This window comes from Abramis brama (genome assembly GCF_963993115.1).
Source record: "Abramis brama genome assembly, chromosome: 8".
Taxonomy (NCBI): Eukaryota; Metazoa; Chordata; class Actinopteri; order Cypriniformes; family Leuciscidae; genus Abramis; species Abramis brama.
Window position 1 is genome coordinate 2,629,656 of NC_139970.1, and position 19,303 is coordinate 2,648,958.

A 19,303-nucleotide genomic window follows, 5' to 3' on the forward strand; every position below is an offset into this window, starting at 1 on the left:
ATGAGTTGAGCAGCTATACTGATGTAACTGTGACATAAAATCCTGACCTAAATAGTGAAAAGATTTAGTGAAATTTTAAAATAAATGTCAATAAATAAATGTAAATGTAAAATTGACATTTATTTTAAAATTTCACTAAATTAGGCTATTTATTTAGGTCAGGATTTTTGTGTCACAATTACAGTATAGCTGCTCAACTCATCTGTCAGTCACTACTGGAGGTGTCACAACATTCGGCGACATGTTCCACGACTCAGTGTCAGTGTTTTGCGACAATGTCAGTGGCACACTATCACTTGGCACATGCCAATGATGACCGGATGCGTCATTAAGCATAGCAACATGTGCCATTGGCTTCTGTGCGTCAGATGCCATTTCACTTAATGTTAAAACTGCTACTGGAGATCAAAACAAGCAATGTAACATTACACCAGTGAGCAGGTGCCCATTAACTACAGATGTTGTTATAAAAGATTTATAAATAATTAATTAAATGTATCAAAATTAATTTATAAAAGAGTTATGTTTTTTCTAATGTTCTTTTCTACAAAAGTGTCATTTTAATTTTGACAATTTCATTCTTATAAATTGATAAGAAACTTTATTTATGTATTAGGGCCCTATGAAAAACTTTTTTTTTTTTTTTTTTTTTTTTTTTACCAAATTCTGTGTTTTCTGTTTCAAGTTTTCTGGATTCCATTTTAATGGTTTAATTAAATTGTAATAATCAATGACTGAACAATGATTTAACAATAATAAGAATCAATTCTATTAAATGTTTGTTTTTGTTTTTTCAGAAATTCTGTGTTGTGTATTTTAATTTTTCTGGCAATCAAATGAAGGCATAATTTAATTTATCTTTTAATCAAATTAAATTAAACTTTTTGTCTAATTTGCTGCACAACAGAGCTTAACTGTTAAAATGGGTTGTAAGGGGGCATCTTGTGGACCTGTTGCCCAGGGGCATCATGAGGTCTTGTGTACTGGTTTGGCAAGTGAAGGGTGCACCAGAAGGTATGTGTAGCTGTTCGAAATACATTAAGTTAACTTGGTAACTGAATGAAATGTAATAAACCCTTATTGTATAAAGTGTTTGTTGTGTGCACATACCCATGCTCAATCCCTTCAAAATAAAAGTCCTGGGTCACAGTCAGTCTGTGACACCAATAGTCTGTCATAAACCACTTACTTCACTCAGAGTGAGCATAGAGAAACATTTCAATTCCACAAGTGAAGCTAAATACAGTGATAATTATATTGAGTTTTATTGAGAACAGCGACTGGAGACTAAAATGCGTCTTGTGTCTTCAGGTGCTAATAAACAAAGCCATGAAGCCTGTCAAGTTAAAGCGTTGTCTGATTACGAAGCACCCAGAATATAACGGCAAAACAAAGGATTTTTTCATTTGAAAGAGCAAGGAATACGTCCACCAGAAAACACAGATGGTGACCGAGGCCACAGCTTCAGAAAAAGCACAAAAGGCTTCTTATTGGGGGTCTCAACTAAAAATAAGAAACCATTCACAATTGTGCAAGAACTTATACTTGAAATGTGTGAAATTATTCTCGGCACAGAGGCAGCTAATAAACTGAAATCTATACCTCTCTCCAATGACACCATGAGGAGGAGAACTGAAGAACTCTCGGCTGACGTTCAGTCACAGCTACTGGATAGATTGAGTTCCTGTGAGCAGTTTTCTCTTCAGTTGGACAAATCAGACATTGCCAGTGTGGCTCAGTTCGTTGTTGTGGTTCACTGTCCCTGATTTAAGGGGACTTTCTGTTCTTTTGAACTCAATGGTCACTGCTGTTCATTTTGTGACAAAATCAAAGCTTTCATGAAGCAAACAGACCTATTGAGAAGGAGGTAACAAGATTGAGTTATAGACATGTTCCCTAACTATTTAATTTCTACAATGAAAAAATTGTGTTATTTTACATTTGGCTTAATTCTTAATTTCTGTACCTGAATACTACTGTTAGACTTTGTAACTTTGTTATTTAGTATTCATCTCTGCTTGTAATTTGTGTATTTGTTCTTATTTTATTACTGACTGTTCACTGGTTTTTAATAATGTTTGAACTTCATCAGTTAAGAGCATGCTCTCTCCGCCAGAACCGTCTCACAGAACATCTTCGTCTTCGCAAAATCCTAATTACAACATCGTATAGATGACATTGTGTCATAGGATGCTCATAAGCGTCTTCATACTGCGTTAGTAGCTGATAACACCAAATCAGTAAAAGAATAAAATTGCACAAGAAAGATCTCCATGATTAGCCTGTTTTTTTCACTTCCTGCTTTTTCCTGCTTGAGAATTTCTGTCCAGTGAATGGACGACCTCATCACACGTGTGGTTTTGTTTACAAATTTTGTCTCACTTGCAAAAAGGGCAGTGTGAAAGCGAACCACCCCAAACACACAAAATCAACATTGTATTTGGTCCAGACCAAAGCAAGTGAACTAGCGGACTTTCCTGGTGTGAATACACCCTAATTCTCTCTGTCAGTAAAGTTAACCAAAGAACAAAGGGAACAGAGAAAATGACTAACTGCTCTTGACTAAAGAACAGATTAATCAAATAAAATAATATTTTTAATTAATTTATTTAAATGAATAAATTCATTTTTAATTTATGATTTTTGCAGTGCGGACTGTTTGATAACCATATTCAATTTCTGTATATTTATACCTGTTAGACAGGAAAGGCACAGGTTAATATGACATTTATTATGGGTTTATGTGAGGTTTGTTTTAAGTTGTTATATTTGTTGAAGCCTAATAAATGTTTCAAATTTGGGGGGAAAATTATTTTCATCGAGACATCAGTTGCTATATTAATATCAGTGATACTGGCCTTCATCCATAAAAAGATGCCATTAAACAATTATTTAAAATATACTGTATTTATGTTGTTTCTACATTACAGTGGAAAATGAGCCTCACATTATTTAAATTTTATTTACACACAAAACATTAATGGCTAACATTTTTGACTTCATAAAATGATTCTCTAAAGTCTTGGCGATCAGCCCCTATTAAACAATAAAGAAAATAAGATGATCTTTTTCTTATACATAGTTTAGTAGCCTACTATTCTTTTTGGCAGAATTTATCATTATAATCAAATTATTTCTTGGATTTTGTATCACCATAGTCCCTAAATGTATGTACATGCAGGGAATGGGATTCAAATCGAAAACATTTTCCCCCATTTTGTATCCCCCCCACTTCTCAAACCAAAGTTACACCCTTGTCCCCAACTGACAGAGTTTCTCCACACAAACAGCCTGTCTGTAGCTATAGTGAGAGAAGCAGTTTCAGCTCATACTTCTAGGATGTGAACACGGATACTTGGGACTGGATCCTTTTGCCTCAGCTGCAACAAGTGGCCTTGCTGGTAACACAGAAGAAGAGCTGTTGGACTTATCCTGTGATGGGACACTGAAGGCCTCATGCAGGCTTTTAGACCTCCCTCTCACATGAGTATCCTGAACTCACTGCCAAGCCCATGACAATATTTCTCCCATTTCCTACCACTTATCTCTGGGAGTCCTCATTCTCCACTTTGGCTGCAATGTAGTTCAGGGCTCGTTTGAATGTGGAGAATGATCTGAGAGTCTGTCTCTCGTCCGACACTCCACAAATAAACAAAAAGTGTTGTGAGAGAGAGGCTCACCCATCTCATTAGTTTAGGTGGGCTACGAATGTGAGCTACGAATCTACCCTAATTGTCCAAGTAAAAATGTCTGAATAGGCTTAATTACTGTGATGTGTTCTGTTTTGATAGCTTCTGTTATGATTTTTTCTTGAATCATGTTCATTATCTGTTGTTTGTTCTGCTATTGATATGAATGAGGAGCAACGAGAAAACTGAAGCACTTAAAATAACCTAGTAAATTTAATCTTTGGGTTTATTAGAACAGTGTCAGTCTTGCTACTGTTGATTTTATGAAAGCTTTTAAGATAATTATTTCAAAATTATAAATTTTAAATATATACTGTATATAAAAAACAATCAAGTTTTCCTGAACTTCGCTACAGGGCAGAGGTCTCACTTCTTCCTCAAGAACTCGTGTCCCAATGTGACTTTAAATCAATGCTGACCGTCAACATGATAAACACCTGCAGGTCTGATGTTATGAACTGTGTTATGAACAGGTTTGACCGTGAGAAGAGAAGTGTAATCTTCCTGGATTATGATGGTCAAGGAGAGGGTGCTTTCAGGGACCAGAGCACCAAAACATTTTTTTATTAGATGTAAATAGTATGTTTTTACAGCAGTCACTGATCCAGCATATGAAATAATTTAGTAAATGATGTAACCATAACCAATAAGATTAATCAGAATTTTATACATGTAATCATCTACTAAAAAGTTATGTAAGGATCTAATCAAAACACTGTAGTAGACAAAAGAGTAACGCTTTAGATTACAGCCCGAGTAATATACAGTATGAATGTGTAGGAATAATATGTAATGTTTGGGGGATGAAGGGGTAACAAAATAACAAATTATTTATACTGTAAGTATTTTTATACTTTTATATTATTTTAGAAATAAAGGGGCACTTATTCTTCTAATATGATACAACAACCTTACATTTGGGAGCAATTTGTTATAATAGTGTACCAATAATTAAAGGCTGTTTTTAAATTATGGGGTACATATCTGTGCATTTATATAGTAATTTTTTGATAGCAAAAGTGCACTGATTAAGTTTGGGCTTCTGTGTTTCAAGGCAAGTAAAACTAAACATATTGCAACTTTTGCTTAAATACTGGGGAAATACACTCTTGTTCATGTAGTTACAGGGTCTATTCTGTCCTGGCAGATACGTCACTGTATTGTTAGACAGATAGCGAACATCAACAAAAAGACTCAGTAGGCTTGACTCCAGGAGTGTTTTCTTTACTGAAATCTTGGTTGTTTTCTTTTTTGTAAAATGATGGATCTATTCCAAGGATAGACAAATAACGCTGGTGGTGGAGCATTCAGTCTGCATGTACACCTGTTGACGATCTCCTTACAGGCGCAATGACTCAAAATACCACCAGATGTCGCTACATAACATTAACAAAGCACAGACACTGATAGGAGTCAGAACAGGGTCAGTGTGACATTGCAGGCTGTAAATTAAAGTGGTGCTTGTTTCACTCTTGACTCTTTTGTAATCGACTCAACACCAGCACAAATACAACAAGTGTGTTTATTCCAGACTGATTCAAAACAACATCCCATAAAACCCTGAAACTGAGAGATTCCTCTGATCTCTTATTCATGAAGACAAACACGCGACACCCCACAATCAGAAGATTCAGGAAATAATAAGTAATATTAAATATAAAAACATTAAATGACATGAATAATAATAAAATAAATAAATGATAAAGTGTGTAAATCAAATGACAGCTACATACATGACTAATGATTATAAATTATTCTAAACTCAAATCTAAGAAACTAAAACACAACACAGATGTATGGTTGAATTAACACACACACACACACACACACAGGTTTGAGATCCTCAGATTCTTCATTTGCACCGGAATTAATCGACAAACTGTGAGACTGATTTGCCTGTTTTTTTCTCCGTTTCTCTCGCCTTGTGTCTCTCACTCATCCTTACACCGTGTCCTAACCATAGATATCATATATAAACGCTAGATGTCTTATAGCGCAGTCACTTCCGGCATCACCGTTCGGCCATCTTGTCACAGTGAAGCTGTGAATTAAGGTGAGTGATCAGCACGCACACAAATCCTCTTATCTCGCTGAAATCTTGACGGATTTACAAATGGTTTGGTTTCTTACAAACGTTATTAACTTGGCTATAATTCCGAATGCTTGAACATGTATGTTATAATTATTCATATGTATGCAGTGTATGTATGCAGTGTCATAACTACATCTCTGACGTTTATAACAAACCAAACCGTTTGAAAATCGGTAGCAAATTGAGCAAGTTATGGTTATTTAAAAGTACATGCACCATTAAACGAGTGAGCGAGCACACTGTGGCAAGATGGCCGCCACGTGCGGACGTCGACCTCCATTGGCCAGCAGCGCGCACAAGACATCTAGCCTTTATTATGATATCTATGGTCCTAACTACACGCGACACGAAAAAAGCCGTCTTTTCCATGTTAATCAGAGTGTTTGTCCTAACCAGCCGCGACGGCGACACGCAACGACTCTATTTTAGAAACGGTTTCTATTTTTCTGCGACGTCGCGCTGGAACAACAAACACAAAGTGTGGCAATGATAATCTCAGGGACTGTTTATGTGCTTTATTTAATGTTAAAAGCGTGTAATGTGACTTTGAACATCATTTAGTGCTCCAGCTTTGTAGCTGTAAAAGCAACAATAAAAAAAATTCACCTCAGATCTTAAAATTAAACAAATGGAAACAAGAACGTTTAAACTTTGAACAAACAAGTGTATTATTTGACAAAGATTGTTTTAGTAACTGTATGTATTTTTAATAATGTTTTGGTGTAATATTTGTGAATTTGATTATGTACGTAGCACTTTTCTTGCGAGATTACTCTCTGGTGCCGAGAGACTCCGCCCACAAGATTTTGATTGATTTTGACCCATCTCGTAGTCGCGTCTCTTCTGGTGTTTGTTTTCATGTTCATCATGTTTTCCTTTGTTCAGTTTTCCCGCTCCTCATTATTAGTTCATATGTGTCAGCTGTGTTCTATTAATCATCCTAATTTGTGTTTGCTGTATAAGTTGGTCCCTCACATTCATTCTCTGTCCGATCACTATTACCCTATGTGTGTTACTCTGCCTGTTTGCATGCCTTGTGGATATTTATCATTAAACGTTGTGTTGGAACTTCTGTCTTCCTGAAACCACACGTGACACTTATCGCATCGCGTCTGGTTAGGACACGGTGTTAAACGTGCTCTGAGTTTTATTATGGAGTTTAGTGGGATCTCATCGTTTACTCCACCAATACGGCTCTAGCGCTCGACTGAAGAACCTGAACATGTTATTTCACTGACAGAAGTCCAGCTGTAGTATTATTCCATAGCAACCCCTGTTTGTAACCATGACAACTTATCACCATCACCGGTCCTTCATTCAGTCTCTTGTTATCTAGTGTATTTAAACCCTCAGTCATCTGATGTTCATGTCCTGTTCAAATCAGAACTGTTCCCACAATATCTATTTTTAAATCTGTTATTTTTTTTTATTATTTGATCTGGCTTATAATTCATGAGTTCTGTCTTTCTATGCTTTGTTGTTTACTTTGTCACTGTTACTATGTCTTTGTCTGTATTTTATTTAATGGTTATTCATTTCGTACAGCACATTGGTCAATGGCAGTTGTTTTTAATTGTGCTTTATAAATAAATTAAAATAGAAATTGTGTTAATGTTTGTGTGCTGGTGTTTATTAAATGTTAGTGTTCATCGTCTTTCTGAGTCAAGCCTCTTATCTTGGATTGTGTAGTCAAGCCAGTGTGTGACCGTCACTGATTTATCATGCAGCTCAAAGCATTATGGGTAGAATATCTCTACAGTCTATTCTGATTCATCCACACAGTTTCACTGATGAATTATAATAAACCATAAACCCAGGATAGAGCGGTTGAGTGAATGTGGTCTGGACTGTGTGGATGAGGCTCATCGTGTCAGAGACGCTGTAGAAGGACAGAGTTCCTGCACTGTGATCCACACACACTCCTATTCTACTGTGATCCACACACACTCCTGTTCTACTGTGATCCACACACACTCCTGTTCTACTGTGATCCACACACACTCCTGTTCTACGGTGATCCACACACACTCCTGTTCTACGGTGATCCACACGCACTCCTGTTCTACTGTGATCCACACACACTCCTGTTCTACGGCTGATGGGCTTTACAGGGAGTTTACTATATATGTTATTGTGTATGAATAAGTATCTGTCAGAAGAGCAGAACAAACTCCAGGACTGATCATTATGTCCAAACAAGCACTCATTACTTGATCCCTTCCTGCTGATGCTCTTATATGACACTGATATGAACACTTTAGTACCACTCCACTCAATCTCCCAGTAACAGCGTCCACACACACTCTCTCTACACAACACCTGAGCATTATCAAATCTGTCTGGATGATCAGGATACGACTGAAACTCTGGGAAAGTGTCAGTAATCACTCTGTTCCTCTCAGACAGACGGAGGCGTTTATACACTGTGTTCAGATCCAGATTGAGCTGATGGGAATCTGATGGAGATAAAACACATCAGAATCAGGAATTATAAATCGGTCTGATCTTTTAATGTATCTGAACTCTTCATGTTCAATATATCATCAGTGTCTCAGTGCAGTTTACCAGATATCCTGAGCAAATCATCATTTACATGATCAACTCTAAAACTCTTCTGTCATGTTTTCTTTCACTTCTCCAGGAAGAACATGAACACACTCAGTGAGTTTTTCTGCTTGTTTTCTCAGTGACTTACATTGTAGGAAGTCGTTCCTGGTCCTGGGAACAATGTTGGAGAAAGTGACTGTGGAAATCAACAGACATGAAGAGTGTGATTATCATGTCAAGAGAAAATGATCCCTGCATCCGTTCCTAAGACATTTCTAATATGATCTTCTACATGATCTGAGATGATGGAGGATCATTTCTGAGAGCAGAATCTCCAGGACTTTACCTCTGTCAGAGATCTTCTTCTCTTTGCAGAAATCCTCCAGTTTGTCTCTCAGCTGACGGACAGATTCTCTCACGCCATCAAAAGAGGAGAGAGAACTGAAGGGATTGTCATTTACGTCTGTAGATTCAGGAGGAGCTGAGAGAGACTGGAAACTCTAGAGAAAATAGAAATCAAAGCCCATCACCTTGTATACAAATAAATAATGCCCAAATGAGAAATTCACATTGTTTAAAATAAATAACCACATTTCTAGCATTAGGATCCTTTTGAAGATAATGTTGATTTTAGTCGAGTGATCCTGCATCTTCTCTCCATGTAATCTGATCTCACTAACACGCCAGTGCCAACAGTGTTGCCATGATGATGTAGGCATTTATTTTCTTCTGCGCTTGGTTACAATAAAAGCTGTTTATAGACTAACAAGGAAGTTTTCAGTTCTGAAACTTACAGGACATTCTTATAGTATGATGACGTCTTGTATGTCAAAAGCTCAAGGAAAATTAGATTTCTCAGTTCATAACCCCTTTAAAGCCTGTTTAACAAACGTTTGTTTTCATCAATGTTTATGGTGTATTTTCAGCATATTTTCTGTTAAGTTAAATGTGAAGCTCAAATACGCTCCGCAGTGAAAGTCCACTTGCAGCTTCTGTTCACTTCTGTGACGTCTGCAGTGTGAATGATGTTTCCTGATCATATGGTGCCAATATAAATAGTGTCAACATTATTTCATCAGTGTGTAGTTTCATACCTGTTTCTCTGTCCTCTGTGCTGCAGCTGATACAGTGTCGTGGTTTTTATGTTCGTCCATCGTACACAGCACACATATAAACTTCTGGTCAGTGCGACAGAAAACCTCAAGGAGTTTATCATGTGTTTGGCAGATCATCTCCTGCAGTCGTCCAGTGGCATCAGTCAAATTGTGTCTCTTTCCTTTAAACAAACTCTCATGTTGTTCAAGGTGACTTTGACAGTAAGACTCCAGACACACCAGACAGGACTTGATGGCTTTGTGTTTTCTTCCAGTACAGACGTCACACTGCACATCTCCAGCTCCAGCGTAACAGTCCGCAGGAAGTTTAGTCTTCTTCAGTTTCTCCACCACTTCAGCCAGCATGGTGTTTTTAGCTAAAGCAGGTCTTGGACTGAAGGTCTGTCTGCACTGAGGACAGCTGTAGACTCTCATCTGATCCTCCTGATCCCAGCAGCCTGTAATACAGATCTTACAGTAACTGTGTCCACAGGGAATGGCCACTGGATCCTTCAGGAGATCCAGACACACTGGACACAGGAACTCATTCTGATCCACTGAAATTCTGGCTTCTGCCATTTTACTGCACGAGACACACAAACACACAACAGCTCAACTGCACTTCAGTTTACCTGAACTCTGAATGTGATTCCCTGAATGTGATTCCTGTTTTTCTTGTTCTGTGTTTGAATGACATGTAAAAGAGGTTTATCTGCAAGTCTGCAAATCAGGTTCCTTTCTTATTTGATTCAGGTGTGTTCAGTAACAATTAGAATGAAACTGTTGTGTCTCTCCAGAAATAGCTGTGGGCGGGGTGTTCAAACCACACTTTGATGTTCAATTGTAGCAGCAGGGTTGAATAAAGGAAATTTGCTCTCTCACTGATGTTTGTATGTTTATTGTCCTTATTACCTTCAGAACACCATAAGAGAACGTACAGTAAATAATTCACGTTCATATAAATGATACAAAACAGTAGAATATATAGCAACACAATTACTAAATACTATCATTTATCACAAACAACTTAAAATTATTCATAAATCAAACAAACACATACAAAAAACAATCATAAAGACAAGATAAGCTATTGCATAAATATACATGAATACCTTGTACTCCTTTCCAACCAGGTGCTAAACAACAGAGACAAAAAAATACAAAATACTACAAAAATAAAACAGCAACTAGACGCCTAAATTCACTTAAAAGTGTCCTTAACACTCGAATTCAGTTCAGTGAATCCGTGACCGCATGGTTCTGTGTCTCTGTCTGTCAGCGATCTTCTGTGTATGCGTGCTCTCTTGCGCGAGTGATCTGTTTGCCTTTCAGAATAAAGATCTCTATAGGTTAAATAACTTAGAGTGCAAAGTAACGTTCCAAAATATAATACACACATAACTAATATTAAGAAACTATAGATTTATGATAAATAATATCAGAATTCTATATTAATCTCCAAAACTAATTAAAATAACTGAGGGTTATTTACAAATGATCCAACTAAATCATGAGTGACTACAAATCTCAAACTTTAATCACAAATGATTTCTAAAATAAATTACCCATGTTTAAGGCTAGATGTAAAAGAAAAACATATTCTACTATGAACTCCATAAATCCGTCTCAATCGGCCCAATGGCAGTTTCCGATCAGCGGGTGAAGGAATGCGCGTTACTGTCTTTCCTTGTGGCAAAGTAATTTGATTATATGAAATACATTTTCATTTGTAATAACCTCATTATTTCATCTGACTCCATAAATGAAAAGGTTTTAATGATATCTGTGCATCATTAGATGTGAGCGAATGTTTGACTATTCTTTTTAACGCTTTAATGAAAATAACCAGTTAGAATAAAATTACAGTAGAGTTAGTTAGAATAAAATCAAATGTTTACAATTTATTATGTCAGGTAAATGTATCATGCCAATTTCATAATCAGTTCAAAGACAAAAGATACAAAACTTCAAATGCTCTGGAATAAAGAGAGAAGATGCAATACCTTGACATTATAAAATACATGATGCGCAGTGTTTTGCTTACACTTCGCATCACAGGCTGGGCTGGGTTACAGACTCACCCGAGCCTCTTGCTGCATTTCATTATATAGACAGAAACTTCTTTCACATGGCTAACAATGGGAATTTGCATTTAGAGGTTACACCTGTAGCGACAATGCCTGACATGCGGTCACATGCTGTTCCAATTAGTAAATCCTTGTCTCCAAACACATCCTTCGTTGTCTCCTTAAACAACAGTCTGTGCATGGTGCCGCTAAGTCTACTATGAACAGTCAAAATTGCAATCTGTTGCTCCCCAGAGGGACATTTTAGTCACAAAAGGAACCCTGTTCTGGACAATCCCCTCTAAAACCCCCATTTCAGCATGGACTCCCTGTGACTTTACAACCTCATGACATTCCACGCACACACACACACACACACTCGTGGACTTTCAAACAGAAACCCACCACAGGAAAAAGACTTTTCACCAATAAAGTCGCTTTTAAATGTACTAAAATATATCCCTTTTTGTGTTAAGAAGTGTGTAAACCATAGGAAAGCATACATGTCCTATTGTAACATTAATAGAACTAAAATGCCTATACTAATGCATAATAATGTATCTGTGCATTGCTACAATGTCTATATTCTATTTTTTGATATCTCTGTAATCCTCTCCATCTCACGGAGACGAATCTTGACTGCAAAGTACAATAATATGCATTTGTTCCAGGAAATATCATATTTCTAAGTATGAATCCTTTCCCTCATAAGACATATGGTACAAGGGGGCGTGTTTTTCTTTACACAAAGAAGACTTCTTCCCGCTACAGATCAGAAGATCTGATTGGCTGTTGTCACCGAAAACAGGGCGTAAACAGATGTCTTTAAAAAGCAAGAGACCCTGTTTCCTCGCTCTCTTCTCTCATCGATCTCTCTGATCCCTGCTCTTCTCCGGCTCTTCCTCTCTCATCTCCTGCTGCCGCCCCGGCGCAGCGCTTCTCCCAGGAACATCTGAAGAAGGCCCTGGCCTTCTCTATCGAACAAACGCATGTTCGAGTCATAGATTTCCCTCTTAGAAGCCAAGATTTCCGGCCTCTCCCATCCCGGGACACGAACTTTCTCGGTAACGTTACATTTCAGTGAGCCTTTTTAAACTTCCCGCGACACTGGAAGACGCAGCGGAAAACAGGACACCACCCTCGCTTCCTGCCTCAGCCTTGCCCGAACAGAGAACGAACATGCAAGTAACTTTAAAACCCTCTCTGAAAGCTGCTTTCCAGGAGTCTCGTGAACTTAGGTTTCTGTATGTAATAATTACTAGTTTCCTCTTCTCTTCTCTTTCTTTCTTTCATTTCATTTCAGTCTGATCACTTATGTTATTGTTTGGTTATATGTGTGTTTGTTTTATTGTTTGCATTTTTACGTACGTTTATATTCGTAGCTCATATAATCTCTAGTTTTGCATTTATTAAAATTCATAAATACTTTTCACTGTCTCTGTGTTTGAAAATCCACCTTATAAGTCAATGAAACTTAAAAGATCCAATTATAAGCTACAAAGCTCGATATATAGACTACTTGAGTAGTTTTAATTAATAAACTTAGAAAGTTTGATGTCCGTGGCCAGAACATAAACTTTCGTGGAGTTTGTAAATGGATACCCCTTCTTAACTGTGAAAATCTTACATTTATTCGCAGGACGAATAACGATTAGACCAGTTACAGAACAAGGTAATCTCTATAATTGATAAAATAAATGGACATGCGACTTATGAATTATGACCATGAGTCATAATTATTAATATTTCCAAAATTCCCTATATTCTTGAGCTAATTCAAATTAACCCAAAGTCGTATTTGTTACACACCTTTTGAGAGCAGAAGGCCATTTGCCTGGAAGACACACCCTCCTGTGTGCAAGATATTTCTAAACTCTTAAGAACTTTATTACCTTTTGGTTACTTACCAGAAACCTGTCTAAAACCAAACAATTACATTACTTTAAATGAGTCTACCCCACAAGATTACTGTTATAAACATGAACCTCGTCTGAAAGGCAAAGAGGGAGGTGTTGCTGTAATTTATAGTAATACTTTCAAAATTACTAAGAAGTCTAGTTTCAAATATAATTCTTTTGAAGTGTTGGTGCTTAAAGGGATAGTTCGCCCAAAAAATGAAAATTCTGTCATCATTTACTCACCCTCAAATTGTTTCAAACCTGTATGAATTTATTTTTTCTGCTGAACACAAAAGAAGATATTTTGAAAAATGTCGGTAACCAAACAGTTGATGGACCCCATTGACTTCCATAGTAGGAAAAAAAAAAATACTATGGAAGTCAATGGGGTCCATCAACTGTTTGGTTACCGACATTTTTCAAAATATCTTCAATATATCAAAATATCTCTTTTCCAGCACTTTAGACACAGTTGCTCCGTTGCGCTTAAAGAAGATTAACCCTCTGAGGTCTGAGCTGTTTTCTGGGCCCTGGAGGTGTTCTGACATGCTCTGACATTTCTGGTTATTTCTGTTACTTGTGACATTTTCATGGATAAAGTCTGATTACACTGTATTCAGCACAAACTCTGCTACAATAATATATCAACAGCATGTATGTAAAAGTTTGTAGTTTTGAGATAATGACATTTATGCGTGGTTTGTGAAAATACAAAAAAAAAAATCTCACTGAAATAAGGCCATGAAACCCATACTGATTATTTCTTCACAAGACTTTTGAAAATTGTATCACGTAGCCTAGAATATTTGCTCCAAAACAATGTGAAAATCACCCTGACTGCTCATTCAGAGAAGACAATATATTGATTTAAAAATTTTACGACGTGTTTTGTGTTAGAAAGCCTTATGCGGCAGCTCATTAATATGTAAGCTTTTCTCACCTGAGAAAGACAAAGAACCTCCCCAACGGCCCTATTAGGAGCTATCCTAATATAGCTCCTAATAGCCCTGTCATTCTGAGCAACCTTGCACAATACTGTAAATGAGATTTAAAAAAGAATGGCTTTTAAATTGTTTGGATTTATTTACAACACAACATAACCCAAAGATACACAACAAATGCCAAAAAAACACTTCAAAGACAGACCTTTGTGCCATTCCTAAAAACATTGTAGGCTACATACCTTTAATTTCCAAGGTGTTTGATTTTCACTTTACCATGTTCATGTTCCAGAGACTCATGTGAATGTTGAAGTCGGCAGGACTCAGTGGCATCTGGGCCCTGAAAAAAATGAATATACTGATATCAAGAGAAAGGCCTGCACGATTTTGGAAATAAATATTAGATTTTTCTGGTTAAAATTGCTTTTTAAAGTTCACAAAATACACACACACACACACAAATGTTTCCAACAATATATAATATAATGAACACAAGGTTTGTTGTGCCTTGTAGGCATAAGCTATGCGCAGTGCTGGGTAAAATAATAATAACAATAGATAGCAGTATAAATCTTCCAAAATATTTCAGTAACAACCAAGCTAGAGAAAAATATATTGATTATCATGTTACTTCAAATGTTTCCATTCGTTATGATGATATGAAATGAGATAATAGTAAAAACATGAAGCCGTTTGGTGCGTTTTGCTTTTCAAATGTTCAAATGATACATTCAAACGCGATCGCGCTGCAAAATCTGATACATTCAAACGCGATCGCGCTCAAATATAAAACATTATGGTTACCATACATATCTACGTTTGACCAGATATCCACAAACACAGTAGGCTTAACAGTAAACACGGGTCTAAATATTATAATATTCCCCATATATCTAGCAACAGTTCAACTGCAATGTGACATTTATGCAACAATAACAAACTGATATGTAAAAATTTCTTACCTTAAATCTTTCTTGTCTACAAATCGCGTTCTTCTTCTTCTGAGGTAGCCTAAATCCAATGTAAGCTCTGGCGCGTCTTTCAAACACAGTAAGGAGTAAGTTACGAAGTCTCTGCTTCTTTGTTTTGAGGTGATGAGGGCGTTTTACAGGTCTGCGTTTCTCCGCATGGATCATTTGCATGTCAATCGCTCGTGCGCTCGTAGGCGTGTTCAAATTAAATTTAATGAGGACGCGTTTGAGAAACTGTACATGCCGCTGCTTTCGTATGGATTACTTAAAAATAGAATATTTGTTTTTTATATTATTTACATACTTTAAAAATAGAGATTCCAAGCGTTGTATAGACATGCGTTTCAAGTCTGTGTGACAAACATTCGCTGAGTTACAGGTCATTTTCTGTCGCGTTTCAGAATGAGTTTCACATTGAGAGAGACGGCAGAACGCGCATCATGTTTATTTTCTTTGTTTAACGGAAAACACAACATTTTGTTTTTATTATGAGTGTACACAAATAAAAGACGAGATTTAACAGCTTTGAATGATGTACAACACAAGTATGTAAAATCAAAATCAACAGAGTATTTTGCACTGATAAAAAAAAAAACGAGTAGATCACGCCGGCGTGATTGCCGACCTCAGGGGGTTAAAGAAAATAATCTTTTTCCAACGCCGTGGTACAACGAGCACACTCGGGCCCTTAAGAGAGCAGCCAGAAAAATGGAGCGCAACTGGAAGAAAACAAAACGTACTCGGTTACTAACGTAACCTCGGTTCTCTCTAGAAGAGGGAACGAGTACTGCGTTCGTAGAACGCTGCGGGAAAAGTCTCTTTTCACGAAATACTGAAGCAAAATTATCCTTAATTTTCATATTTGTAAAACGCATTGCGGCAGTGCACAGCCATGGCGAGACGGCTCGCTCACTCATTGGCTGTTCTGCGGCAACTGCATGAGCCTATCGAGCGAGGGCTGATGCAACATCAGACCAATGAGAGTGCTTCGCGCGCTCCTCGTCACATCCCGCCGAAACGGGTGTGGCCATCCCCTATAAAAGGAGCTCGAGTAGGCTGATTCAACTGGTTTTCATCGCCGAAGCGAACCAGAGCGAACCGCGCGCACGGCAGGGAACGCAGTACTCGTTCCCTCTTCTAGAGAGAACCGAGGTTACGTTAGTAACCGAGTACGTTCTCTTACGAGAGTTCTCTCGTACTGCGTTCGTAGAACGCTGCGGGAACCACTTGTAAGACGCCGTGCGTGCTGGGATGAGAAAACACCGACCACTGGAAGCTAGTCCAGGTATACAGTGCATAATCACCCGGTAGACTTCGGAGAGTCTGGAGGGGGGGGGGGGGACAACCACCCTCAGATAGCTGCGTCCTAAGACGCGATATAACATCACATAGGCAGGGGGAGGCCTGGCTAATGTGGGAAATGTGGGTCTTACGTAATTTCGCCCAAATGGATGCGCCCTTAAGCGCGATACAGCGTCACATAGGCAGGGAGAGCCTGGCTGATGTGGGAAATGTGGGACTTACACACTTTCGCCCAAATAGGTGCGTTCTAGACGCGATATAACATCACATAGGCAGGAGGGAGCCTGGCTAATGTGGGAAAAACATGGGTCTTACACAATTCTGCCCAGAAAACTTCGGCGGCGCTGTGCGTCTACGATATCAGTGCCGTGTTTAGACAGCTGACTCGAATACACCGAAAATACTTGGCTTGCAAGTGCGGTGAAGTCTTCGGTGGCGCTGTGCGCCTGCGAAATCAGTGTCCTGGTTAGACAGCTGATTCGGCTAAACCGAAAACAACCTGGCCTGCAGGGCGGGAACTTCTAGGTTGTAGAACCTTATGAATGTAGACGGCGAGGCCCAGCCCGCCGCCGTACATATTTCCTGTAAGGAAATCCCGCTAGACCAGGCCCACGATGAGGCAACGCCTCTCGTGGAATGCGCTCTAATGCCCAAGGGGCACTGAAGGCCCTTGGTGGTATAAGCCATTGTTATGGCGTCAACCACCCACCTGGACAGGCTCTGTTTCGAAACAGCCGTTCCCTTGGAACGTCCACTGAACGAGACAAAGAGCTGCTCCGTCTGTCTGAAGGCAGCGGAGCGGGACACATAAGCTCTTAAAGCCCTAACGGGGCAAAGACAGCTCGAGTCCCCTTCCTCGTTTGATCCCGACAGGGCAGACAGGGAAATAACCTGAGCCCTAAACGGAGTGTTGAGGGATTTCGGCACGTAGCCGTGCCTAGGTTTGAGTATGACTTTGGAGTCATTGGGCCCAAACTCCAAGCACGTTGGACTCACAGAGAGCGCGTGCAGATCGCCTATGCGCTTCACCGAAGCGAGGGCCATCAAAAACACCGTTTTGAAAGACAGATGTTTGAGGCTGACAGATTGGATAGGCTCAAAGGGGGGACCTTTCATGGCTGCCAGGACCGTAGAAAGGTCCCACACCGGGACTGAGGGAGGTCTGGGGGGATTCAGCCTCCTAGCTCCCCTGAGGAAGCGGATGACTAAATCGTTCCTTCCCAGTGACTGGCCTGGCGTTGCTGTCGAGCACGCTGCGATAGCCGCCACATAGACTTTGAGCGTGGAAGGGGATCTGCCCTTGTCCAACAGCTCTTGTAGGAAGGAGAGAACCTCCGTCACCTCACAATCGAGGGGTGACAGGCCCCGAGCTGTACACCAGCTGGAGAAAACCGACCACTTCGAGGCATAAAGCCGCCTGGTGGAAGGCGCTCTAGCCTGAGTGATGGTGTTCAGCACTCCATCCGTGAGACTAACGGGTAACCGTTGAGCGTCCACGCATGAAGGGACCACAGCTCTGGGTGTGGGTGCCAAATCGAGCCCCTGGCCTGCGAGAGGAGATCTCTCCTCAATGGCACTGGCCATGGAGCGGAGTCTGCTAACTGCATCAGGACTGGAAACCAGGCTTGGTTGTCCCAGAACGGTGCTATAAGCAGTACTGGGCATTTCACTTCCCTGACTCGCTCCAGCACCTGAGGTAGGAGGGAGACTGGGGGAAACGCGTATAGCGGGCAGTGCGGCCACTTGTGGGACAGTGCGCTGTCGTTCTTCGAAAAGAACACGGGGCAATGAGCGTTTTCTGGGGACGCGAATAGGTCCACCTCCGCCCTGCCGAATCTCTGCCACAACAGCCGGACTGTTTGTGGGTGTAGAGACCATTCGCCCGTGGGAACGTTGTTCCTGGACAGCCTGTCTGGACCCAGGTTGAGTGTCCCGGGCACATGCACCGCTCTCAGCGAGCGCAGGTTGCGCTGAGCCCATATTAGGAGGCGCTCGGCCAGCCTGAAAAGGGAACTGGATCCGAGACCGCCCTGGCGATTTATGTAGGACACCACGGCCGTGTTGTCCGAGCGGACTACGACGTGTTGGTCCTTGATGTGGGGACAAAAGCGCGTCAGCGCGTTGTGAACTGCTAGCATTTCCAGGCAGTTGATATGCTGGAGCTTTTCTCGTTCTGACCAAAGGCCAAAGAACGGCCTGCCCTCGAGCAGCGCTCCCCATCCCGAGGTGGATGCGTCCGTAGACACCACTTTCACTCTCGAGGAAGTCCCCAGGCTTACACCTGAACGGTACCAATCGCCCGCCGCCCATGGTCTCAGGGCTGCTGCGCAGTCTTGATCGACTTTGAGGCGCAATCGGCTGAGTGCCCACGCTCCGCGTGGCACTCGCGCTTTCAACCAGAACTGCAGAGGGCGCATGCGAAGCAGGCCCAGCTGGAGAACTGATGATGCTGAGGCCATGAGGCCCAGCATCCTCTGAAACCGTTTGAGCGGGATAATCGCACCGCAGCGGAAGGACCTCGCTGCGTGCTGTATGCGCAGCGCGCGCTGTTGCGACAGCTGCGCCGTCATAGAACGAGAGTCCAGAACGATGCCCAGAAACGATATAGTTTGGCTGGGGTTCAGGGAGCTCTTCGTCCAATTGATCATGATACCAAGATTCTCGAGGTGATCGAGTAACATGGTTCTGTGCTCCACGAGCTGA

General features: G+C 40.1%; 2 protein-coding genes across 2 annotated transcripts in view; both read right to left on the reverse strand.

Annotated features, from left to right (window-relative positions):
- Positions 1–10,044, reverse strand: part of LOC311088751 (tripartite motif-containing protein 16-like) — a gene marked incomplete at its 3' end in the record, with an annotated part of 38,970 nt that extends 28,926 nt beyond the window's left edge. The window contains exon 1 of the mRNA XM_084123031.1: positions 9,423–10,044. Within this exon, the coding sequence (XP_083979157.1) occupies positions 9,423–10,001 (579 nt within the window). The 5' untranslated portion in view covers positions 10,002–10,044. The remainder of the gene's footprint in view (positions 1–9,422) is intronic.
- LOC311088646 (tripartite motif-containing protein 16-like) lies at positions 7,552–9,033 on the reverse strand (the record flags this gene model as incomplete). The annotated part of the gene is made up of 4 exons (XM_084122892.1): positions 7,552–8,237; positions 8,477–8,524; positions 8,675–8,828; positions 9,019–9,033. 4 exons carry the CDS (start codon positions 9,031–9,033, stop codon positions 7,552–7,554), a joined length of 903 nt encoding a protein of 300 aa, XP_083979018.1.
- Positions 10,045–19,303: the final 9,259 nt, after the last annotated feature.